At 34.8% G+C, this 26,698-nt stretch overlaps 1 protein-coding gene across 4 annotated transcripts in view; it reads right to left on the bottom strand.

The window, feature by feature from the left end:
- Positions 1–26,698, bottom strand: part of NRDC (nardilysin convertase) — a 101,033-nt gene that overhangs the window by 52,949 nt on the left and 21,386 nt on the right. For 2 of the 4 annotated variants that reach the window (XM_037827243.1, XM_037827245.1), the window contains exons 2-6: positions 24,484–24,781; positions 21,950–22,083; positions 20,974–21,043; positions 20,736–20,817; positions 19,866–20,019 (exon numbers count right to left, since the gene is read on the bottom strand). In XM_037827243.1, coding sequence (XP_037683171.1) covers positions 19,866–20,019; positions 20,736–20,817; positions 20,974–21,043; positions 21,950–22,083; positions 24,484–24,781 — 738 coding nt within the window. Of the gene's footprint in view, positions 1–19,865; positions 20,020–20,735; positions 20,818–20,973; positions 21,044–21,949; positions 22,084–24,483; positions 24,782–26,698 lie in introns of those variants that run through there. The other 2 variants (XM_037827247.1, XM_037827244.1) reach the window with 2 other exon arrangements.

Here is a 26,698-nt window from a genome sequence, read left to right as displayed (position 1 = left end):
TATATATCTATATATATATATATTTGGTAGAATTCACCAGTGAATGGGTTTTATTTGTGTTAAGTTTGGGTCTGGGCTTTATTTGTGTTAAGTTTTTTAAAATTACTGAATCAATCTCTTTACTTATTACAGGTCTACTCACGCTTTCTGTGTCTTCTTGAGCTAGTTTCAGTAGCTTGCCTTTTTAAAAATGTGTCCATTTCATCTGGGTCATCTAAGTGGTTGGGATATACAGTATTCCTTTACAATCCTCTTTATTTCTGTAATGTAACCTCTTTAATTGCTGATTGCAATAATCTGAGTCTTTTTTTTTTCTCAGTCAGTCTTGAAGAAAGTTTTTATCAATTTTCCTAATCCTTTCAAATAACCAACTTTTGGTTTCATTGATTTTTTGTTTGGTTGGTTTCATGATTTTTTTGTTTGTCTTTTCTCCATTTCATTTAGTTCCACTCTAAATATTATTTCCTTCCTTCTGCTTGCTTTGAGTTGAGTTTGCTTTTCTTTGTCTAGTTTCTTGAGATAGAAGGTTAGATTGATATCTCTTAAGTCAAGTACTATGTTATTCATGTCTTCTATTTTTATTGTTGATCTTCTCTAGTTTTTCTCTATTATTGAAAATGGGATCTTGAAGTCTCCAACTACTTTGATGAATTGTGTACTTTTCCCTTCAGTTCTGTCAGTTTTTGTTTCTGGTAGTTTGAGGCTCTTTTGTTAGGTGTATAAATGTTTATACATGTATCTTCTTTAAACTTTTTAGCCTGAAATACTTTCAGATTTACAGAACAGTTACAAAAATAAAATAAAACTCATAGAGAGAATTCCAAAATATTCTTTTGCCCCAAATATCCAAATCTGCCACTATTAATATTTTGCCACATTTGTCACATTATTCTATCAATCTATCCATCTATCAGTCCATCTATCAATCCCTCTGTTTATCAAACCGTCAACCTATTTTTTGAATGTCTGAGTGTAGATTGCATATATCATGCTCCCTGAACACTTAATCCATGAACATTTCCTAAGACTAAGGATATATACTTATGACCAGCTAAGTGCAGTTATCCAGCTCAAGATATTTAACACTGATACAGAGCACAGTTATGGCCTATATCCCAATTTTTTCATATGTTCTAATAATGTCCTTTTTAGTCCGTTCTCCTTATTAGATCCCATCCAGATTCCATATTGCTTTCAATTGTCAATGTCTCTTTAGTTGCTTTTCTTTTTTTAATTGTGGGAACATGCATACAACATAAATTTTCCCATTTCAACCACTTCCAAGCATACCCTTCAATGGGAGTAATCACATTCACAAAGTTGCAGTCCCCTTACCATCTTCCATTACTAAAATTTTCCAATCTTCCCAAACATAAACCCGATTATCATTATGTCTTAACTTCCCATTTCCCCAGCCCCACCCCTGGCAACCTGTACTCTAATTTCTGTCTCTATGAACTTGCATATTCTCAAATACTTTCTTTGTAGTTACCATGGGGCTTAAATTTAATATCCTAAATCTGTAACAATCTCATTTGCTTTGATAACAACTTAACATCAATAGTATACACAGACTATGTTCCTATAGGTCCCTGCACCCACCTCTATGTAGTTGCTGTCAGAAATTACATATTTATACATTTTGAGTCCAAAACCACTGATTTCTCATTAAATTTTACACATTTTCTTTTAGATCCTGTAGGAAGTAAAAAGTGGAGTTACAAACCAAAAATACAATAGTACTAGCATTTATTTATATTTATCCATATTGTTATCCTTAATGGAGATCTTTATTTTTTCATGCTATTTCGATCCATTGTCTATATTCCTTTCCTTTCAACCTACAGAACTCTCATTAGCATTTCTTTTAAGGCTGGTCTAGTGGTGACAAATTACCTCAGCTTTTTTTTATCCCCCAATCTGGGAATGCCTTAATCTCTCCCTTATTTCTGAAGGACAGTTCTGCCAGATATAGAATTCTTGGTTGGCAATTTTTTGCTTTCAGCACTTAAATATGTCATCCTACTGCCTCTTGCATCCATGGTTTCCAATAAGAATTCAGCACTTAATCTTATTTAGGCTCCTTTAAACATGACTCATTGCTTCTCTCATGAGACTTTCAGAATTGTCTCTATCTTTGGCTTTCCCCAGTTTGATTATAATAAATTGCAGTGTAAATCTATTTGGATTTATCCTGTTTGACACTCACTGAGCATTTTGATATGTGTATATTCATGCCTTACACTAAATTGAGGAAGTTTTCTCTTTCTTCTCCTTCTGGGATTGTCACAATGCATATATCGGTACACTTGATAGTGTCTCACAGGTTCCTCAGGCTCTGTTCCCTTTTCTTTATTCTTCCTTCTTTCTGCTCCTCAGACTGGATAATTTCAATTATCTGATCTTCAGATTCACTGACCCTTCTGCCAGCTCCAATCTGCTGTTGAACTCCGCTAGGGAATTTTTACTTTCTCTTACTGTGGTCTTCAGTTTGTTTGGCTCCTTTTCGTAATTTCCCTCTTTCTATTGATATTCTTTTTGTGTTCATCTATTGTTTTCTCGATTTCCTTTAGTTCTTTGCCCATGTTTTCCTTTAGCTCTGAGCATATTTAAGACCATTTTAAAAAAAGTCTTTGGTATGTCCCAGGTCTGGTCCTTCTCATTAATGATTTCCAATGCTTTAATCTTCTCCTTTTCTTAGATCAAGGCTTCCTGTTTCTTTTTATGTTTTGCCATCCTTTATTGAAATCTGGACATTTTGATATTTTAATGTGCTATGGCTGAGATTTTGAGTCTGAGGTGTCTGTTCCTTAAGCTAGTATCCAGCTAGTATTATGACAGAGTTTTCCTTAAACGGCACTGCTAACAACAACAACAAAAAAAAAACAAAAACACCCTTCCCAGTGTTTGCAGATTGACTTACATGACTGCTCTCCTTCAAAATTTATTCATACAATGCATTTAGGGAATAGCTCCAGGCCAAATCATATGGGCCTCCCTGATCCATTCTGTGCATGTGTCTTGACTTTGGCATGTGCAACTGGCCCTAGGAACTCCCCCATTATCATGATTATGAATGTCCCCTCTTCCCTAGGAAACACTTTCCTCATGGTCCCAGGCACTGCACTGTATGTCCTACAGCCAGCAATCCCTTTATCCAGGCAGCCACAACTTGATTCTCTCTCACAGCATTCTGTAGGAGAGCACTGCCTTCTACACGCAGGGCAAGTTCTGGGACGTAAAGCCTGTGGTAAGTGTCCTGGTTCAGTCCCTTAGGCTGCCACCAGAGAGAATGGGCCACACATATATACTCCCATTATGTGCATAAAGGTTACTCTGCTTTCTCCAGACTCAGGACCAGAGACATACACCGGGTGCACATGACAGCTCCATGTTGAACTGGCAAGGGACAGGAGTGGGGCCAGCCAGGGCTCCATGAGATCCTACTGCAATTTAGTTGCCTTTATCTTGATTCAGCACTCACTCTGTTACCGTAATCCTTTCTTTGTTTTCTGAGCTTTAAGAAAGATGTTTCAGCCAGTTCTTGCTGGTTATTCAAAGTCTGCATGGGGGGACAGAGCCCTAAAGCTTCTCACTCTGCCATCTTGATTGGAGTGGGGCCTAGTAAAATCTGTTATGTCTTCCTGATGGATTGGTCATCATTATAAAAAGTCCTTCATCTCTAGAAATGATTTTCAACTTATAGTCTACAAATTAGTATACCCACTAGAGCTCCCTTTGGTTACTGTTTGCATGACATATCTTTCTCCATCATTTTATTGTCAACCTATTTGTTTTCTTTTGAATTTAAGGTGTGTATTTATCAATGACATACCTGCATCAAGTTTCTTTATCCATTCTTCTAACACTCATTGCCTTTTCTTTCTAGAAGCTTTATGTCTGTGTTCCTCTTCTTCCATTACCGACTTTATGTTAAATAGATGTTTATATGTGCTATTTTAATTTCCTTGCCTTTTTTCTTAACTATATTTTAAAAGTGTTTTCTTAGTGGCTGCCATGGGGATTATAACTTACATCTTAACTTACAACAACATAGCTCAGATTAATACCAATATCAATAGTACAGAAAACTTTGCACCTTATAAATCTGTCCCAGCCCATCTCCTGTTATTGTCATACAAAATACATCTTTACACATTATGTGACCATCAACACAGATTTATAATTATTGCTTTGTCTTTTAAATTAGATAGGAGAAAAAAGTTACAAACAAAAAGGACATTTATACTGTCTTTTATAATTACCTATGTAGTTATCTTTACCATGCTCTGTATTTCTTCATGTGGATTCAGATTAGTGCCTTTCAGCCTGACGTATTCTCTCTAGTATTTCTTATTTTTCCTTTGTTTATGAAGGACAATTTTGTCAGATATAGAATTCTTGGTTGACAGCATTTTCCTTTCAGCACATGGAATACACATCAACCCATTGCCTTCCTGCTTCCATGGCTGCTGATGAGAAATCAGCTGTTATCTATGGCTTTCAAAAGTTGATTATGATGTAAATAGGTGTGGACCTCTCTTAGTTTATCCCACATAGAGTCCATTGAGCTTCTTGGATGTGTAGATTGTTTTTCTCAAACTTGGGAAATTTTTGGCCATTATTTTTTCAAGTATTCTCTCCCTTTCCTTCTCTCCTCTTCTTCTGGAACTTCCATTATGCATATATTGGAACATACAGTGGTCTCTGAAACTGTTCATTTTCATTCACTCTTGTTTCTCTCTGTTCCTCAGATTGGGTTATCTAAATGGTCTTATCTTCAAGTTCACTGATTCTTTCTTCGGCCAGTTTAAATCAATTATTATGGCCCTCTAATGAATTTTTCATTACTGTACTTTTCTACCCCAGAATTTCTATTTGGTTCTTTTTTATATCTTTACTTATATTATCCTCCTACTTTAATTCTTTAGACATGGTTTCCTTTAGTTCTTTGAAATAGCTGATCAATCTTTGTGTAGTAAGTCAAATATCTTCGCTTCTTCAGGAACAGTCTCTAATGACTGCTTCTTTTCCCGTGTATGGGCAATACTTTTTCTCTTTTTGCTGAAAACAACATTTTAAATAACATGGCATCTCTGGGTATCAGATTCTCCCCCATCCTCAGGATCTGTTGTTATATGCTGTTTCTTGTTGTTTTTGTTATTGGTATTGTTTAGATTTTGAGCGACTTTTCTGACTAATTCCGTAAAGTATATATTCTTTGTCAACTGAAGTCTCTGCTCAAATAGCTTAGCAGTAATTTCTGGTTACATAAAGATTTCCTTAAATGCCTGGAATCAGTAAGTCTCCAAGCCTTTGCCAAGGGGCCCTGTGTGTGTGTGTGTGCGTGTGTGTGTGTGTGTGTGTGTGTGTGTGTGTGTGTGTTGGAGCAGGCCTTCAACACTCAGCCAGGCAGTTTACAATTCTGCCAATTCTGCTTGTGCAGAGACTCAAGGTCACTTAGAGGTGACTGTCTAGACTCTTAGGTCTTTCCTGAGCATGCTCACAACATCATGCACGTGCACAAGCTCCATGCATGTATGTAGCCTTCCAACTTCCCAAAAATATGTCAGAGTTATTCCAAGCGCCTATGGACATCTCATTTCCAGGTTTTTCATTTTTAACTTTTTTATTAGCTATTGTTTGCCCAAACTGTTATCCACGGCCTTAGGCAGTCCCAAAGTTAAACAACCATCTCTAAATGTTCTAGACAAGTGCTCTGGAGGAGAAAGACATGTGCAATGGGTAAGCTCCCAACCAGGTCAAATAAAGTCAAGCCCTGAGAATAGGGGTTCTCCAGGCACTGCCAGACGAGTTAAATAATGAGAATTCTCTATGAATGCTGTTTTAGGGAGCTCCAAACTCATCCTGCCCCCAATCCAGTGACTGGTAGGCTGCTGGATTTCACTATGGTCACGGGTTTCTTGATTTTCAAGGAAACCACAAAGCTTGAGAGAGGAAAATGGGAATAGGGCAAGTTAAAACACCACAAAGTTCACTGTTCTTACCCTAGATTCAGCCTCTTTTGTTGAATAAATGCTCCTGGGACTACTGCAAACCTTCAGTTAGTTTTCAGAGTTCAGCAAAAGTTGATTTTGACATTTTTTGCCAGTGTTCTCATTGCTTTTATGGAAGAGAAGTTTTCAGAAGCACTGACTCTACCAATTTTACTGATGTCAATTTGCTTTGTTATTTCATTAATTTCTATTCCCATTTTTACCATTTCCTTCTAAATCCTTTGGGCATATATTGCTGTTATTCAGACTTCTTGAAACTGATGGTTGACTCCTTATTTTTCAGCAATTTTTCTTTTCTGACATATGCATTTAACTTTGGTTGTACCCCATAAACTTGATTCAAAATATTTTTATAATTCAACTGAAAACATTTTCAAACATAAGAGGATGTTCTAGTTGTCTTTTTGCTACTGATTTTTAGCTTTAATTTTAATTGTACACTGAGATCAGAAAACAATCTGATTTCAATACTTTGAAATTTGAGACTGAATTTATGGCTTAAAATATGGTCAATTTTTAAAAATTGTTCTATCATACTTGAAAAGAAAGTGTAGTATGAAGTTGCTGGGCAAATGTTATATATATGTCCATGAGATAAAATCTGTGATTCTTAATTGTCCAAACTTTCTATGTTCTTATTGATTTTGTTTGTTCTATCAACTACTGAAAAAGGAGAGTTAAATCTCCCACTGTGGTTGGTTACTTGTCCATTTCTCCTTATAGCTGTCAGTTTGTTAAAGTTTTTCAACACTATGTTGTTAGATGTTGTTTCATAGTTTCCTAGGGAACTCAAAGCAATACCATGAAATGGTTCAGCTCAAGCAATGGGAATTTATTCACTTACAGTTAGGAGTCTGGGAAAATTTCCAAATGAAGCCATCATCAAAGTGATGCTTTCTTCCTAAGACCAGCTATAAGCAATCCTCAGCAACTCTGCCACTTGCAAGGCACATGCCAGTGTCTGCTGATCGCTCTATTCTCTTCCAGGTTTTGCTTATGTCAGCTCTGGCTTCTGTGGCATATTATCTCTCTCTCTCTCTCTCCCTCTCTCTCTCTCTCTCTGTATTCATTCCATTTATAAAGAACCCCAGAAAGACATTTTGAATCAGGTGCGTCACACCTTAACTGAAATAGTCTCATCAATAGGTCCTACTAACAATGGATCCACACCCACAGGAATGGATTAAATTTAAGAACATGTGTTTCTGGGGTACATACACGTTCAAACCACCACGCATGTGTCCACAATTAAATAACTATTCCTTCCCAGTGAACTTTCATCAATATGAAGTGAGCCTCTTGAAAAACAGTAATGTTTTTTGCCTTGAAGTCTATTTTGTCTTGACATTAATATAGCCACATTGGTCTCCTTTATATAGATACCTTGCTTGGTATATTGCTTATGACTATTTTACTTTCAATGTTACTGTTTCCTTATGTTTATATCTGAGTCTTGAAAACTATGTTTGACTGATTTTCAAAAACCTAGTCTTGCCATCTTTGTCTTTGAATTGAAACAGTTAGCCCATTTATGTTTAATGGTATTATTGACATATATAGGTCTATATCTGTTCACATCCTATACTGTACTATCTGTCCTGCTTTTGCTATGTTTTTGTCTCTCCCATTGTTTTCTTCTTTGAATTTATGATTTTTTAAAGTCATTGCAAATTTTTCCCTTTAAAGGTTTGGAGGTTTTACACTCAAATTCTGTTCTTGTAGAGCTTACCCTAGAAAATGTTACATGTATGCTTTAACTTATCTGTAGCTAACATTAATCAATACCTTAGAAAAACTTTTCCCACTTTAACATTTCTCCTAATCACTATTCTACTGCTATAGTGTATTTAAATTCGGTATATTTTTCAAACTTCATTAAAAATTCATAATTATCTTAATTAATACTCATTTATATTTACTTATAAATGTAAGACTCTCTTTGTTCGTCAATCCTTTTTGCACCTCTGACCTTCCTTGTTCATCTGACTGAAATAAATTCTTTAGAATTTCCTTCAATGAGTAAGTTGTCGGTGGCAAATTCTCTCAGATGTCTGTATGAAAGTCTATTTTACCATCATCCTTAGTAGATATTTTTGCTTGGTGGAGAATTTGCAGTTAGTAGTTATTTTCTCTCAAGGCATCGAGGATATTCCACTGCTACTGAGTAGTTAGTCACCTGTCAGTCAACATTCCTTTGAAGAAATTTTATCCTTTATCTGGATGCTTTTAAGGTTTTTCTATCTTTGGTTTTCTGCAGTATCACTATGACTTTTCTAGGTGAAGATTTCCTTTATCTTTTTGGAATTTATTAGACTTCCTTACTCTCTGATGTTTTACAACAGGTTCTGAAAATGTTCCAGTAAGCAACCCTTCAAAGACAGTTTCTGTTCCATTTTTCTCTCCCCTCCTTCTGGAATTCTGATTAAATATATGTTAGATATTGTCACTCTATCCTCTATCCCTCTTAGCTTCTTTTTTCTTTCACTCTTTATACCATATTTGGGATAATTCCTCTTGGCTTATCTTCCAGTTCACTAATTCTCTCTAAAACTATATATATGCTTTTCTTAAATTTGTCCATTGGGTTGTAAATTTTAATTATCATATTTCAGATTTAGAAGTATGTTTTAATTTTTTTTCAAATCTCCTAGATCACATTTTATAGTTTCCTATTCCTTGCAATTATATTCAAAGTTATCCTTTATTCTTTAACAATGGAAAGTACAATTATTTTTATAACCATTTTATAACCATTCCAATGCTTGAGTTTTCTAAGGGTCCGTTTCTGTTATCTGTTCTCACTTACACTGTCTTAATTTCCTGTGTATCTGCTTATCTTTGACTTAATTCTGGAAACTTTACTTGAAAAATTATTTATAGAAACAATATAAGGCCTAGAGTGAATGCTTCTTCCTTTTAAAAGGATTTGTGTTTGCTTCTACCAGATTCTGGAAACAATCCCAGTTCTGGACGACAGTCAAGGCTTGAGATCCCCCAGAAGACTCAGGCACTGTGAACTTAGGCTATAATTCCTATAGGAAAGTGGATTCATTTCCCTCCCCAGAGGGTGCAGCCTATTGGAGACCCAGCTTATTACAAGATTTGGCTATTAGATTCCCCACCTTGTAAATGTCTATAGGTTTGACATTTGTTGTCCCTGCTCTGAGATACTGATAAAACAAAGTTCAAATTTATTGGAATTAGCAAATGCCAACAAGGCAAAAGCAGTCTCCATGTTCGTTTACTTCCTGGAATCAAAATTCAATCATTTCCTCAACTTTTTACCAAATGATTCAAGATGCTTATAAACACTGTGACATGTGCCAGAATTGGATTTTGCTGACCTATTAAAAAACACTGTCATTTAATGCATGCTATATAAGTCCCTTGTAAATGATCCAAAGAATACTTACTCCTTAGTAACTGCAGGAGTATAATGATACAGCATTTATAATAGTATTTGCAACATTTAATGCTCTACCACTACCTACCATTTATGGCATGAATTCATGACTTGATACACACATTAATTTTTCCTATTACAAAGCAATAGCATTCTTATTCATCCTGGTGTGTGTTCATTTTAAAATACAAAAAAGTGTGACATGGTATTCTGATTTGCTAAAGCAGTCTTTAAATCAAAACTGTTTAGAACAACCTCTTTAAGAGAAAACAAAGTAAGTTCTTAACTAAACTTTATAATACATTTCATCATCACTGAACTGTCTAGTTTAAATAAAGAATTTATTGGGATCACATAAGTATGATCTACACAAAGTGAACTATATTAAATTGAATATTTCTTATGCCTCAAAAATAGGAATGATGCTTCTCTAGTCAATCTTTCTGCTTAAGAAGTATCTTCACAAGACAGAAGGTTGCTTCTAACCTTAAAGTATTTTCTTTCTAGTCAGGGAAGTATAGGAAATAAAGATGCACCAGCTATAAAGGAAGCACTAAGTTAAAAATACCACATACAGTCTTTGGAGAACAGGAGGATACCTTAAAGAGTCTTGACCGAACCTTAAAGGAGGAACAGAGTTAAAATACCAGATGAGGGCACTTAGGTATTGCTATTACAACAGAAATACGAAGATCTGGCCTATATATATGACAGACATCAATATAAATAAACATTTTTTAGACTTCCAAAAGAGATTTACTCCCATTATAATATCCAAAGTAACCGTTTCGTTCATCAAACTACTTAACTTTGTCAATCGGACAGATGAAAATGATGTCTCATTGTTTTCATCTAATTATGAGCGAAGCAGAATATTTTCCTAAGTTATTAATCATTTAGCTTTCTTTTCTGTGAAATGCCTGCTCACATCCTTGGCAATTTTTCTCCTTAGTGCTTTTTCCCATAGAATTGTCAGAACTATTTTTTGTCATGCATTGCAAGTATTTTTCCTCAATTTATTGTTTTAATTTTATAGCAATTTCCACTATGTCAAAATTCAAAAGTTTATTTCATTGAAAAATATATACACAGTAAGAAAAATCCAATAGGGGAGTATCATCAACATGGCAACATTAAGACATCTCTGGAAAAAACCTCCCCAGAGATTCAGCAAATAAAAGGACAAATCCCCCCTGCTTAGAACTCTGGAGGATGGTAGAGACCAGAGAAATGATTCCACAAATGCTGAATCGAAGAAAGAGGAAAATATCAGGTAGGAAACTTTTGTCCCAGACCTCCCAGTCCACTCCCTCTCCCTCATTCTGTCTCGCGCAATTCGGAATTGCTCAGAGGCAGTGGCCCAGATCCCTCTCATGTTCCACCAGTGACAGCAGCGATAGAATCCTATGCACATCCAGACAAAGGAACCCAAGAATACAGAGAACTGGAGTGGAACATAGCCACCGAGGAGTGTTGCAAACAAAAGAACCCCTGGAGGGGCTTGGGGGGTTACCACAGTAAAACTGCAGCTGGAAAGTGCTGTGCTCACTCAATCCAGTTTTTGTTGACTGAACCACCTAAATGCAAAATGGACTTTTCTGGAGTGACCCACCTTTCTGGATTGACCCCATCTGGTTCCCTGGGGTGGGATACCCTAACAAGGAAGAAACCAGATGCAGAAAAGCCTCACAGAGGAAAAAAAGGGGGGGGGGATTGTCTTGGGACAGGAGGTCCCAAGAACTTAAAAGAATAAGGAAAATGGAACACTGAATGAGGGGAGAATTTAAACAAATCATAGGAGTGGGGAGAAAAATCTGCACAAAAACAAACAGAATAGATCAAGTGCCCAGAGAAGGAACAGAGAAAAGGAACTTTTCTCCTGCCGGTGAAACAATTACACAAAAAGCACAATCTTAAAAATTGTACCATATATCCAGGACAAGAAGCAGATGAACAGCTGAGAAAATCTCATCAGTCAAACACAGTCTATTCTAAAGTAATAGTAATATTCTAAATTCATTCTAGAATAAGTTGGACCAAGTGTCAAAGAAGAGCCTTAACACAAAGCCAATCAACAATAAAACCCTAGAAAAGAGGGAGAAATGGACCTTCAGAGTAACACATCAAGATAATCAAATTCCTAGATATCAGCAAAAAAACTGCAAGCCATCCTAGCAAACAGGAAGATATGGCTCAGTCAAGGGAGCAAATTAAAATTTCAGAGGAAACAGAAATTGGAACAACTAATCAAAGAAGTTCAAACAAATCTCCTAAATAAATTCAAGGAGATAAAGGAAAATATGCATAGAGATAAAAGATATTAAGAAGACAATGTGTAACAACAAAAAAGAAAAACAACCCATTTTAAAAACAGGCAAGACATGGATAGACACTTTTTCGAAGAGGAAACACAAATGGCTAAAAAACATACGAAAAGATGTTCAACTTCACTAGCTATTAGGGAAATGCAAATCAAAACCACAATGAGATACAATTTCACACCTACTAGAATGGCCATTATCAAAAAAACAAAAGCAAAAACAGAAAACTACAAGTGTGGAGAGGATGTGGAGAAACAGATACACTTATTTACTGTTGGTGGGAATGTAGAATGGTGCATCCGCTCTGAAAGACAGTTTGCAGGTTCCTCAGGAAGCTAAGTATACATTCGCCATATGATCAGGCATTCCCATTACTAGGTATATACTTGGAAGAACTGAAAGCAGAGACACAAATAGACATTTGCACACTGATGTTTACAGCGGCATTATTCACAACTGCCAATAGACGGAAACAGCTGAAATGTCCATCGACTGATGAGTTGGATAAACAAACTGCAGTATATACATATGATGGAATACTACGAAACTATAAGAAGGAATGAAGTCCTTATGCATGCAACAACAGGGATGAACCTTGAGGACATCATGTGAGCGAAATAAGCCAGAAATAAAAGGGCAAATACTGTATGGTCTCACTAATAGTAACTAACTATAATGAGCAAAATCTGGGAGTTAAGTTCAAGAACATAGGTTATTGGGAGAATAGAAAGAGGGTAGAGCCAGGCAGCTGATGCTTAAGGGGTACAGAATGTTTAATAAGGTTGATTATAAATGTTTGCAAATTAAAATTAATTATAATCAATTATATAAATTATAATTTCCAAAATCCATAACTATGTGATTATACTGATTGAGCTACTGATTGAACACAGGATGGATTATATGGTATGTGAATAAAACTTTAAAAAAAAAATAAGAGGACAATATGTGAGCATAAAGAAGAATTTGAAACAATAAAAGCAACTCAGAAATTATGGGGACGAAAGGCACAATAGCAGAGATTAAAAGTACACCAGAGGCACACAACACCAGATTTGAAGAGGCAAAGACAGATTCAGCAAACTAGAAGACAGGACAATCAAAATCAGTCAGAAGAAAAGATAGAAAAAAAAAAATAGGAAAAATTGAGCAGTGTCTCAGGGGGTTGTGTAACAGCACAAAGTGTACAAACATATGCATCATGGGTCTCCCAAAAGGAGTAAGAAGGGAAAAGGGGCAGAAAGAATATCTGAGGAGACTTCTAGAAACATGATGGAATATGGAGCAGCAGAACTCACTCCTGCACCAAAAACATAGAACAGGCAGAAACTGTCCAAAGCACCTGTTCTGGGACTTGGGGGACCAGGATAAATCTGTGCAACATACAGGGAAAAGCTGGAGGAAGAAACACAGAAATTGTAACAGAGAAACTGCGATGGAGCAACTGCAGTGAGAGACTTTCTCAGCCACGGCTCCCAGTGCCCATGCCTCACTCTCAAGGCCAGCAGCTTCTGGTCAGCCTGGTTTTTGCCCAGTGGGCCACTACAGAGTGGGAGAATCAGGAAAGCTCTCCCACCCAGGAAGAGAAGGGGACACAGCATACTTCTGATCCAACTGTTGGTCAGTAAAATTGAACCTCTGGGACCTACAGCCTTGGAGCACCCATGGAGCATTTGATTCCACACCCGTGAAACTGCAGTGGGAAACTCACTCTGCTGTGGCTTCTGGCACCCATCTCCCACCCTTGAGGCCAGCAGCTTCTGGTTGGCCTGGTTCCTTCCCAGCAGGCTGCTGAAGAGTGGGAGAATTGAGGAAGCCCTCCAAACCGGGATCAGAGGGGGTTGCAGCACAGTCCTGGTCCAACAATTGGCTGACAAAATTGGAACTCAGGGACCCACAGCCTTGGCCCTTTCCTGACAGGCATCCACAGTGCCCAGAGTACAATAGTTTCCACCTGCCTCAGAAGCAGAGGGCTAAAAATAACTTGCCTTTGTAGGGCTGTGAGGAATAGGTTGCCAAAGTGCACTATCTGCTGGGCAGACAGGGAAAGTGCAGTCTTAGGAAACTGCTTTCGTAAACCTTTCCCCAGGGTCCTTTGGAACTGCTCTGCCCTATTTTGGATGGGAAATACTGACAACACCAAGGGCCAAAGAAGAGCTTTAACACAAACCCAATAAACAACAAAATCTTAGATAAGAGAGGGAAACGGACCTTCAGAATAATGTCATCAAGATAAGCAGATGCCCAGATACCAGCAAAAAATTAGAAGACTTACTAAGACACAAAAAGATATGGCCCAGCCAAAGGAACAAATTAAAAAGTCAGAGGAGATACAGAATATGATACATAATCAAAAATGTTCAAACAAATCTCCTAAACAAATTCAACGAGAAGAAGGAAAATATGGCTAAAGAAATAAAAGATATTAACAAGACACGAGGTAAACATAAAGAATTTGAAAGCAAGCAAAGAAAAATAACATGAGAATGAAAAGCAAAATAAGTGAGATTAAAAATATGCTATACAGTAACTGTCAAAAAAGAAACAAAAAAAAGCTGAAAAACAGCCCAGACTTCAATTAGAGATATGTATGAAGCAGATATGCTTAAGACTAAGGCAAACTGGGCCAAAGGATAAAGGTCAAAACCGACTATGTTTTAAAACTTCAACTTCCATGTGAGACCAAGGGAAGAGATGTTTATTTGGTGCAGGATCTATATATTCTAAACAATATAACTTCTACAGTCAGTTTGTTCAAACACCATAATTACATGGAACTTTGAATAGGAAGTGAGATACGGAAGGTCTATATAGGTTAGAGTGAAACAATGACACATCCCAAAGTAATCTGGGCAGAGAATAAAAATATATATGCAGAGCCCCCCTGAGGAGCTGGGGGAAAATGTGGAAGTGTCCGACTTCCTCACCTGGATTGTTGCCAGTGTTCTCCAAAAACTGAGGACTGGTGGTTTGGTGAGCCAAGCCCTCTATCTTGGGACTTGCCTTTATGAAGCTTCTTACTGCAAACAAGAGACTAAACCTGCTTATAATTATGCCTAAGAGTCTCCCCCCAAGTACCTCTTTGTTGCTCAGATGTGGCCTCTCTCTCTAGCTAAACCAACTTGGCAGGTGAACTTACTGCCCTCCCCCCTACGTGGGACCTGACCCCCAGGGGGTAAATCTCCTTGGCAACACAGTACATGACTCCCTGAGATGAACCCGGACCTGGCATCGTGGGATTGAGAACATCTCCTTGACCAAAAGGGGGATGCGAAATGAAACGAAATCAAGTTTCACTCGCTGAGAGATTTCAAATGGAGTTGAGGGGTCACTCTGGTGGACATTCTTACGCACTATACAGATAACCCTTTTTAGGCTTTAATGCATTGGAATAGCTAGAAGTAAATACCTGAAACTATCAAACTGCAACCCAGTAGCCCTGACTCTTGAAGACAGTCATAACAATGTAGCTTAGAAGGGGTAACAGTGTGATGGTGAAAACCTTGTGCATCACACTCCCTTTACCCAGTGTATGGATGGATGAGTAGAAAAATGGGGACAGGGACTAAATGAAGATTGGGGTGGGATGGGGGGGATGATTTGGGTGTTCTTTTTTACTTCGTTTTTTATTCTTATTTTTATTCTTTATAGCGTAAAGAAAATATTCAAAAATGGATTGGGGTGATGAAGGCACAACTATACGACAGTACTGTGAACAGCTGAGCGTACACCATGGATGACTGTATGTTATGTGAAGGTATGTGAATATATCTCAATAAAAATGAATTTTTCAAAAAATCAGTAGGTTTTTTTTTAAGTCTCTAGTTTATTAGAATAGCTAGAAGGAAATAACTGAAATTGTGGAACTGCAACCCAAAACATACTTTGAAATTTGCTCTATAACTACTTGTTAAACTGTACTTTGAAAGTTATCACGTTTCTATATATATATTTCACAATAAAAAAATGTTTAAAAAATCAGTAGTGTTTCTATACACTAGTAATGAGCAATACAAGGAGGAAATCAAGAAAAAAATTCCATTTACAATAGAAACTAAAAGAATCAAATAATTAGGAAAATTTAACCAAGAATGTAAAGGACTTTTAAAACAGAAAACTACAAAACACTGCTAAAAGAAATCAAAGAAGACATTCCATGTTCATGAATTAGAAGAATAAATATTGTTAAGATGTCAATTCAACCCAAAATGATTTACAGACTCAATGCAATCTCAATCAAAATTCCAATAGCCTTCTTTGCAGAAATGGAAAAGTCAATTGTCAAATTTATTTGGAAAGGTAAGAGGCCCCAAAGAGCCAAAAATATCTTGAAAAAGAAGAACGAAGTTGGAAGACTCATACTTCCTGACTTTAAAGCATATCACAAAGCTCAGTGGTGAAAACAGCATGGTACTGGCACAATGACAGACACTGACCAATAGAATCAAATTTAGAGATGAGAAATAGACCTTCACATCTATGTTCAATTGATTTTTGACAAGTTTCCTAAGTTCACTAAATTGGGAAAGAATAGTCTCTTCAACAAATGGTGCTGGGAGAATTGGATATATATACACAAAAGAATGAAAGAGGACCCTTATCTCACACCCACCAGAACAGCTATGATTAAAAAATCAGAAAACTACAAGTGTTGGAGAAGATGTGGAGAAATAGGAACACTTATTCTTTGCTGGTGGGAAAGTAAAATGATGCAGTCACCGGGGAAGACAGTTTGAGAGTTCTGCAGGAAGCTAAGTATAGAATTACCGTATGTCCCAGCAACTGTGCTACTAGGTATATACCTAGAAGAATTGAAAGCAGGGACTCAAATAGATATTTGCACACCAATGTTCATAATATCATTACTCATGATTACCAGAAGATGGAAACAACCCAAGTGTCCATCAACAGATTAATGGATAAATAAAATGTTGTATATACGTACAATGGAATATTATTCAGCCATAAAAAGCAATGAAGTCCTGATGTATGCAACCACATAAATGAACCTTGAGGACATTATGCTGAGTGAAATAAGCCAGACATAAAAGGACAAATATTGTCTGATCTCACTGATAAGAAGTAATTATTATAAGCAAACCCATAAAGTTAGAATCTAGGTTACCAGAGGATAGACTAGGGTTAGAGAATGGGGAATTGATGCTTAATTTGTACAGTATTTCTATTTAGGTTGATCGTCAAGGTTTGGTAATGGATTGTGGTGATGGTAGCACATTATTGTGAGGGTAATTAACAGCACTGAATTATACAGGTGAACGTGGTTTAAAGGGAAAACTTTAGATTGTCTGTTACTACAATAAAAATTAAATGATAAAGCGTAGGACTGTATAACACAGTGAACCCTATTGTAGATGATGGACTGTGGCTTATAGCACAAATATAAAAATGTTCTTTCATGAACTATAACAAATAAGTATAACACACTAAAAGGTGTTAATAATAGGGTGGTATATGGAAAAAAAATACACCTAGTGCAAACTATGAACAATAGTTAATAGTACTATTTTTAAAAATTTTTCAACAATTTTAACAAAGGTAACAACTGTTAGAAAAAATTAGTACAATTACAAAAATAAACAGCAATCCAATAGGTAAAAAAAGGGTGTATACCATATTTAACTGCTACTCAAGACTCACAGCTCCTCCTTAAACATAGTAATGTCTTCCAGATATTTCTGGACATATAAAGCATGTATATTTAGATAGACAGACAGATAGACAGATATAGATATCCTTCTCCACCCCATGAAAGCAAACTTTACACAATGTTCAATACCTTGCTTTTTTCTTTAAGATTATTCCATAGTCATTCCCCATTCTTTTTCACACATGCAAATTATTCTATAATAAATACAACTTATTTAAGCTATTCTCTATTGATGGACATTTAGAAATTATTTCTAATCTTTAGTTTTAGCTGCAATGGATGTTCCTAGACATAATTCTTTATGCAAATAAAAGAATGCATGTAGAGAATAAATTTCTGAAGAACTGCTGGGTCTGAGACTATTTCAATTTTGATAAACACTGCCTCATTGACCTTCAAAAACCTTTGCACCAATTTATATTCCCAAGAATAGTATGTGAATATCTACTTCCTCACATCTTTAACACTAAATACTAATCAAACTGTTTGATATTTACCTGAGTGGTAAAAAACATTATTGCTTTTTTTTATATATATATATATTTCCATATTTTAAGTTGAGCATTTTGTGTTTATAAACTCAAGATATAAGATAGTATCTTTTTCTCTATGCACTACATACCATAACCTTTTTCTATTATTTTTTCCAATGAAGTGTTGTTTTTTTTTTCCTTCTTTATGTTTGGACATAGCTCTATATATCCCCTAAGGCTATGGGAATTCCCACTTGTCTACTGCTTAAGAATTCTGTACATATACAAAGACTACTCTGATTTTTGTGAACCTTAGGAGCTGAGAGCTTTGAAACAAGAACAAACATGCAGTCATCTTCATAGTTGTATGGTTAAGTTCTCCCCTTAGAAGTATTCTTGATTGTCTAAGTTTAAAGGAGAGATAATCCCAAGCAGCAACTGCATTGCTTTCAATGATTCCTTTTGCCTCTATTCTTCTGTTATTTTGGCATTAAAGGTTTAATTACATAAATGCTGAGTAACAAAGGTATGCTTTGTGAGCATATCCTTAAGTATACAATCCATAACAACTATGAAACAGTTGATTGAATAGAGGAAGCAGCCATATTATAGAATAAGTAAATGAAGAAAAACTATCATGTTATATTCCATTATAAATAATGTTATCCATTATATATATTATATATAATATATTTATATTATATTGCTATAAATCATGTCAATTTTAATAGGATTTTGTATTGCTTTAACATAAAAGATATTAATTTGGGGGTTCAGGAACACATAAAAATTTATTCTATTGAAAGTGATGGCATATATGCTTTCAACTTACAAGAATTTGCCCAAAAGATTTCTCTGAGTCAAATTAAATTAATCTTAAGGGAAAAGACAATTTATTTAAGAAAATTGGATCTTTGTCATGTTTTGAAAGTTTTTATCCATTTGCCTTTTGATTTTATGGTAACTTTTGCTATAAAGAAATTCCATTAATTCACTGAACAAATATCTCAGCATATACCAAGTTCTTGATGCTGGAAAGATATTTTAAAATAAAAAACAGAAAAAATCCCCGTCCTCAAGCTGCTTAAATTATAGTAGTCAAACTCAAGGCTTTTTTTACATTTCAATCTTACATTTACCTAAAATTTGATGTAAAGTGGTGCCTTTTTTCCAATATAGGCTTTGGTCTGCAACCTCTTGATATCGAAATTTCATTAATGCATTGACACAAACTTTATGGAAAATAATTTTGCAATGATTATCGAAAGTTTAAAAATAAAAAGTCTTATAAATAAACATACAAATACACGTGGCAATTTCACTTCTTATAATTTAACTAAAATAATTAAAGATATACACAAAGATTAGGTTATTATCACAGCATTACAATATTTAAAAAAAAATGGAAAGCACCTAAGTGTCCAATATATGTCATGGGTTGAACAGATTATGGTACTTCTATACAACGTACATAATACACAATCACTTAAAATCATGTTTTAGAATATTATATAATGGTATGAGAAAATGATATAGCTTGTTTAAAAATACAGGTTACAAAAAAGGGGTATGACAATATGATCCCATAGGCATTAAAAAACATAGTGGCTAATTCCAAAACATTAACCATGGTAAAATCTAAATAGTAAAATACGGAATGATCTCCTTTTTTGCTTCTCTGTTTTTCCATATTTTCTACTAAATTAGGAAAAAAATGTAACTGCAATGAGTCAACAGAGAATACATTACTTTTAAAACTCAAGAAGTGTTTAAGGGTTTCAATTTAATCTTTTATACAAAGATTAATCACTACAGAACAAGAGTCCAGGTATATTTAAATGTTAGCTCTACTATCCAGTTAAAGTACTGTGACAATTCTATAGTATTAGAGTACTCATTGAAAAGAAATACCACTGAACATGACCAATATTTCCATTTGTAAGGTAGTATTAGATAACTAAAAACACACTTTAAGTTAGTTACCTATCTAGGGCTTCCTTGAAGTATTTTCTCTGGACATCAAACTGAAAGACTGTACGTTCACAATCAGTTGAGGCATTGTCACTACCCCCATGTTTCTTCAGGAAGGCATCAAATCCATTCTCATCCGGATATTTCAAACTACCCATGAATACCACTAAGCGGAAAGAACACAAAGTCACAGAACACAAAGCTGTAGATGATATTTTTATTTGTAAGGATGAATCAAGGAATATACAATATTCAGAATGCATAGAAAAACTGAAGAAAATTACCACACATTAATAATCATTTTGTATCTGTGACAGGATCATGAATCCTTCATTAAAGCTCCTATTGCAATTTCCTATAATGCTCAGATACTACTTTTATACTTCAAAAACCAAACATTTCATTTTAAAGGAAACTCAGGAAAAACATATAAAATTGATTCCTAAAAAAATTTAAAATTTAAATACAGGCATATACACAGATTAAACTGCTTCTCTAAAAATTTATAAGGTGATATGCTTACCCTCAAATAGCTTAGAAAATCAGAATATAAAAAAATGAGTAATTCAAAAAAACAAATGTGGATTTAAATATTTAAAAATGTATAAATATTTTTCAATGGGTATTTTTTAAGTACATCGTAATTAAACTGAGGATTTTCTGTTTGTTTTTTTTCAAAGTGGTTTCTAATCCTCACTTAATACAAGTACATTCAAAGAGATTAAAAGTCTTCCACCATGACATTCTGGTCAGGTTTTTTTTAGCCTTTTCTCATTAAATATATCATACTTCTAATGAACCAATTACCTATGTTTGAAATCAAGTCATCCAAATTTGAAAGGAAAAAACACACCCTGGAATGATATTTTACAAAAATCTTACTGTGCTCCAAAAAGTGTGCCAGCCCAGGCAGGTCATCCGGATCAGCAAAACTCCCAACTCCAACACAAAGAGCCGCTGCAGACTGGAGTAAGTAGAACACATACAAATAGCAAATCAATCCTAAAGGAATGATATTAGCATCTTATCTTAAGTATTCATTTGGAGATGGACGTTTTCCAACAGAAAGTAACAAAATTCTTTCCCTGAGAATCAGGAGGAGCAGCAAAGTGAAACTCACCAGAACTGTGTCAGTTTCACCCTGCTGCTCCTCCTCTTGCCATCCTGCCAAATGATGAACAGGTGCAGACCTAAGGGAAAAAGCAGAAACAGGCAGAAAAAAGAGAAGGCAGCCTAACCAGCCCACCCAAATTCATTTCACGTCACCATTTCAGAGTTCTGAACCAAGTTTATTCCATGAATTAGCAAATTTGGGAAATCTGCAGTAGTAACATATCTACATAGATAATCTCTGAAGTTATTTTAGCAATTAAAGGTTCTGTGTTCAGTAACTCAAATTCTAGATGTGGAATCTCATTATGTTATTCAGAAATTTTTGTTTATTTTTATTAAAATAAAAAGGAAAATAACATTACAGGGAAACATCTAATAAAGATAAGTGAATGGTTAAAAAGATTAAATCTCTAGCTATTAAAAAACTATAGAACTAAACTTTAAAGAGGCTTTTTAGTTCATCACTTCTTATTAAACATATATGGTATACATTACTTATCAGTAGATATACTCCCACTACCTTGAGAAAATCAGTGTTTTAAGTCCAATAAAATTGATGGGCAAGAGGTGCACCAGATTCTGCATTTTAAAATGACTGGGGCATACCAATATGGCATTTTAAGTTAAAAGGCACACAAAAAAGGAAAGAAAAACAGTCAATTAAAATCCTTGAGGAGAGGAAGTTGGATTTCTGATTTTCCCAAATTCTAAAAATGTTAATTTCACATTTGGTGAAATGGATTATTTTGATAAATGGTTACCCTCTTAGGAATAGAGCTTTTAAAAAACAGCACATAACTGGTAAAGTCGAACCATGCCTCAGAAAACAAATGTATGTTTGAAGAAGAACCAAACAGCCTCACGTGTTACCTAAAACAACATTTTGAGCGTTTAGGCCCATAAACTCAATTAAAACAAAGAGGAATATCCACTTCTTCAAATCACAGTCTAACCTGTTCTGTGATGTTTAATAGGTGCCTAACCTGCTTTCAGCTCCAACTACCCCATTAAGTTTTCTTGTCTCGACCAGCAGGGCTGAAGGTATTTTTGTGTAAGTTGACTTAAACCACAGTCTATCAGTCAGCTTTGACCACAGCAAAAACAGGCTCTGTGATTGCTAGAAAAGAAATTCATACTTGAGAATTTTCTACCCAATAAATTCTTACAGAGAAATTTATATTTGAGAACTGAATTAAGAAAGGCCTGAGCAAATTATAATTTGGTATTTATCATACTTAAATTTCAGTCTTATTTCTTTATTGAGTTTTTCACACCAAGAACAACTCCTTCTTGGGAGGAAGAAAATTGAAGAGGAAAAAAAAAGGTAGTTAACCCCTTAACTATGTAAATGCTCCCGTCCAAAATATAAAAATTGTTTTTTTCCCACTTCTTTTATAAATTCTCATATTTACCTTAAACAAGGTTCACCTTTTTCAAATAAAAATTAGATCACAAAACCACTGCAAAACTCTGTATCACTTCTTAAGCCACCTCTTTGACTATTTTATTTCCCTTTTCCAGACATTTGTTCATTCAACAAATACAAACCATTTCCATTCAATCATGTTATCTTTCCTTTCACTAGCGTGCCTAGGGTTTCTAAATCAAAACAATTTAATCTCTTCTTCAAACTACTTTAGGTTCCTTCCTTCCTAATATGACCCAAAAAATTAGCTATCAATATCTTATAATGGGAGGTATAATACTGAGTATTCAGGAAAGAAAGGCAGCATCTGAGCCATTTTTCAAATGATCACTAGAATCTGACCTTGTTACTACTAAAAAAAGGTAAGCTTTTAGGGCTTGATCTGCCTAAGCAAAATAAAAAGGGGTACTACAAAAGGCTGGATGTAAATCTCCATTTGTCAAAGGGGCTCACAATTGCTGTATAAATCAAAGGTATTTTATTATGCCTTGACAATAAAATGGATGTCAAAACAATTTTTTAATTCTCATAGTACCAATGCAATATTTAACCCTAGGGCCTTGTTTATCAATAATAGGAGATACAAAGAAGTCCCAAGCATAAGAACTATTATTTATAGATAGAAAGGAATTACTTACAGATAGGAAATATTCAGTTAAGAAGTTATAACACAATCAAGCTTGAGAGCTCAAAATGAACCTCAAAAATATATAGTCTATTCCCCTTGTTTTAGAAAGGAAGGGGGAAAAAAAAGAGGAAATGAAAAGGCCTAAAACAATCCAGAAAGAGAGGGACAGAGCTAGAATTAGAATCCAGATCTCTTGACTGTCAATGTTCTTTCCCTGATGTGACTTTCTCCTATTGTTCTACTCGGAACTATGATGTCTTCCTTAAATGAAAAGTGAATTCATTAATTTCTGATTTGTTTACAAAGACTACCAGTTGGCATATACATATACATTTTTTTTCCAGTGTTCTTATTTTTCAGCCCTAAGGCTTTCCAGGTTAAAACCAATCAGCTTATCATGCTATGCAAAAACAGAGGCATCATTCATAATCTGAACAGCAAGGCATAATTAGCTTCTTAAAACATGAGTTAATCCTCCAAACAATTTAGAGAAAGAAGTGATCTTTTTTTTAAGAAAAAATTTTCCCAAGATGAATGACTACAAAAGATTTAAAATGTATCTTCTATTCTACCTCATATCTTCACACACTAGAAACCTTCCTACCTTCAACTGTAAGACATTTGACATCTAAACGTTAGTCTTACTAATCTGAACCATAAGTCCTTGGCATGTGGACTGTACCATGTTGAATGCAGTATCAATATTTCAAAAATAGCTTTAACAAACATTTGCTGGTCAATTCCACTGTACTGTCTCCAAAATATCATCCTCTAACACTGGTACCCCCTACTGCAAAATGGAGGCATTTCTAAAAAGAAATCAAGAGAGGGAAATTCTCCATATTAAGCCCTATTTATCTATTTGTTGATTATCATTATATATTAGACTAAGTTCAACTCCCTCACATCTATCTCAATTCTTCCAATGTATTTTGTTATTTTTTCCAGAACTTTGGTGCTTTCACAAAAAAAGAGATAAATAATATTCATTTACCTAGATAGAAATTACCCATAAAAAGATTCCTAGAACTCTAGGACCATGTGAACATTCTAAGCTAGCCCTGTTCTTTCCTTCTTTTTCTGTCTCTCCAGAGAAAACATAAATATGCAAATCCTTACCTCCCTCTTTAGTAAAAAACCTGAGCTTTTGTTTTTAAAACATTTAATGTGTACAAATACAAAAATTCAAATATTATCAATGAATATCTCTGAGAGATAGAGTTATGGGTAATTTTTATATTTTTGTTTTTATTTTCCATGAGTTTCTATAAGCATTTATTACTTTTAATAAACAGAGCAAAATATTTTCAAAATGTAATCTTTTTACAGAATAAAGGGACTTTTGCTAAAGATCAAAAGATAATACATACTTCTTTTTTTGCCATTAAGAAATAAAACATGAATTTAGAACTTATTTAAAGAATTCCCAAATTAAAAAAAGATATAATAGGCATGACTCCCACCTGTTTTTCAGTTGTTTTCTTTCTAGCTTCTGCTCTCTCTTCCAATTCTTCCAATTCATTATCCTCAGTATCAAGATCATCATCATCATGCTCATCATCATCATCATCAAACTCATCTTCATCATCAAAACCCTCTTCATCATCATCTTCTATTTCAGCCCCAGAATCTTCATCATCATCATCTTCTTCTTCTTCCTCCTCCTCTTCTTCATCATCTGTTGCATCTCCCATTTTACCTTCCATATTACTCAGGTCTGAAATCAGAAGAGCCTGCAAGCCATTCCGTAATTTGATGTATCTGAAAAAAAATCACAAAACAATTTGAGTCAGCTGCTCATTAACTACACAAGTGATTAGCCTAGCAGAATTAAAAAAGAAAAAAAAAATCCAAGTACACACACAGAGGAAAAAAAAAACCCAACACTATTTTTACACTAATAAAATTTTTTGGTTCTGGGAGGGAGAACCTCAAAAGCTACTCAGTTTCTGAGTAGCAAGAGGGAAAAGAGACGAGGGATATTGTATATGCTTTTTGAATTTTTTGAGTTCTAACTTATGTAAATATACTTACCTATTCAAAAACAAATTTTAGAAGTTAAAAAGAAATAAAAATAAACACACACCAAACCTACCACTCAGCCACTCCTACTTTTTTTTTGTTTATAAGTACTTAAACATTCTACTATACCAGAAGACCTACCCTAAAAGAATGGTACAATTTACACAGCAGTCATGCCAGCTTAAAAATTAAAGCAAAATCTCATAAATTTAAATCCTGCTGATTCCCTTTTCTACAATGTATCTGACATTTTATACCAGTTTCTAAAGTTGCTTGTATGGACTAAAGAAATGGTTGCACCTGTGAAACAGCCAAATCCCACAGACAGGTGGCCCTGTACTAGGAAATGGATGGAGGTAGTGGGAGCATATTTTTGTGAGTGTAATTAACAGTGCTGAACATCTATGTGATTGTGGTTGAAAGGGGATGTTTAAGGTCATGTATGTCACTAGAAGGAAGGTTAGTGGATAAAACATGGGACTGTATAACATAGTGAATCCTGTTGTGGACAATAAAGGTGGTTAATAGTATAAATACAGGAATGTTCTTCCATGAACTAGAACAAACGCATGTCACTATTACAAGGTGTTAATAATAGGGTGGCATATGGGAAAAAATATACCTAATGCAAACTCTGGACTATAGTTAACAGTAATATTATAATATTCTTCCATCAACTGTAACAAAGATACCACACCAATGTTAAGTGTCAATAATGGGGGGAGGGGATAAGGGGTATGGGGTTTTTCTTTTTGGAGCAATGTTCTCAAATTGATTGTGGTAATGAAAGCACAACTCTGTGATTATACTACTGCGAGCTTCTATACATGGTGGATGGATTGTATGGTGTGTGAGTAAAACTGCTTTAAAAAAAAAAAGAATGAATGGCAAATTTTATCAAATTACCTTCTCAGCTTCTGTGGAGATGAACATATGATTGTTCATTTTGATCCACTAATACAAGTTACATTAATAAATGTCCTTATATTGAAAAAAAAAACTGTGCCAGTTTAAATGACTGGGTACTTAAATACAGATTGCTCCCTTTTATAGTTATTCTTTCATTTATTTTTTCAATAAGCATTTACTTAACATTATTTATGTGTCAGATACCATATTACATTAAGGATAAAAAGAATAAAAACCACAATGCTCACTATCAAGCCCTTACTGCCTTGTAATGAATAATCAAACTAGTACAATGCAATATGATGACGTAAATACAGAATTTAAGAAGGAAGCATTCAGAGAAGTCCTCAAAACAAGGTATATTTAAATTGAGCCTTGAAGATGAAAAGTAAAAACTGGGAAGAAGAAGAAGGCAAAAAAAAAAAAAAAGACAAGGAAGGAGGACTGAACACATGGATTTATATTCTTTCCATATCAAAAATCATTTAAATGACAGAAAAACACTTTTGTGGTTATTTATTTTTGTTAGCGTTTTAAAAGAGTTTGAAAGAATGCTGTTAACAGACCAGAAATTTTTGGGAAATTATTAGAAGACAATATACAAATTTGATTAGATTAATGAAGAAAACAACCAAGAAAGCCACAGACTTACACATATACGATAAGATATTGGTTCTTCCCAAGAAAGCCTGGAGAAAGCCCAAGTTCCAAACAAATAAATAAAAAGTATAGGGAGAGCTTCAGAGC

This window comes from Choloepus didactylus, chromosome 2 (assembly GCF_015220235.1).
Source record: "Choloepus didactylus isolate mChoDid1 chromosome 2, mChoDid1.pri, whole genome shotgun sequence".
Classification (NCBI taxonomy): Eukaryota; Metazoa; Chordata; class Mammalia; order Pilosa; family Megalonychidae; genus Choloepus; species Choloepus didactylus.
This window is presented reverse-complemented; position numbering and strand designations above follow the sequence as displayed.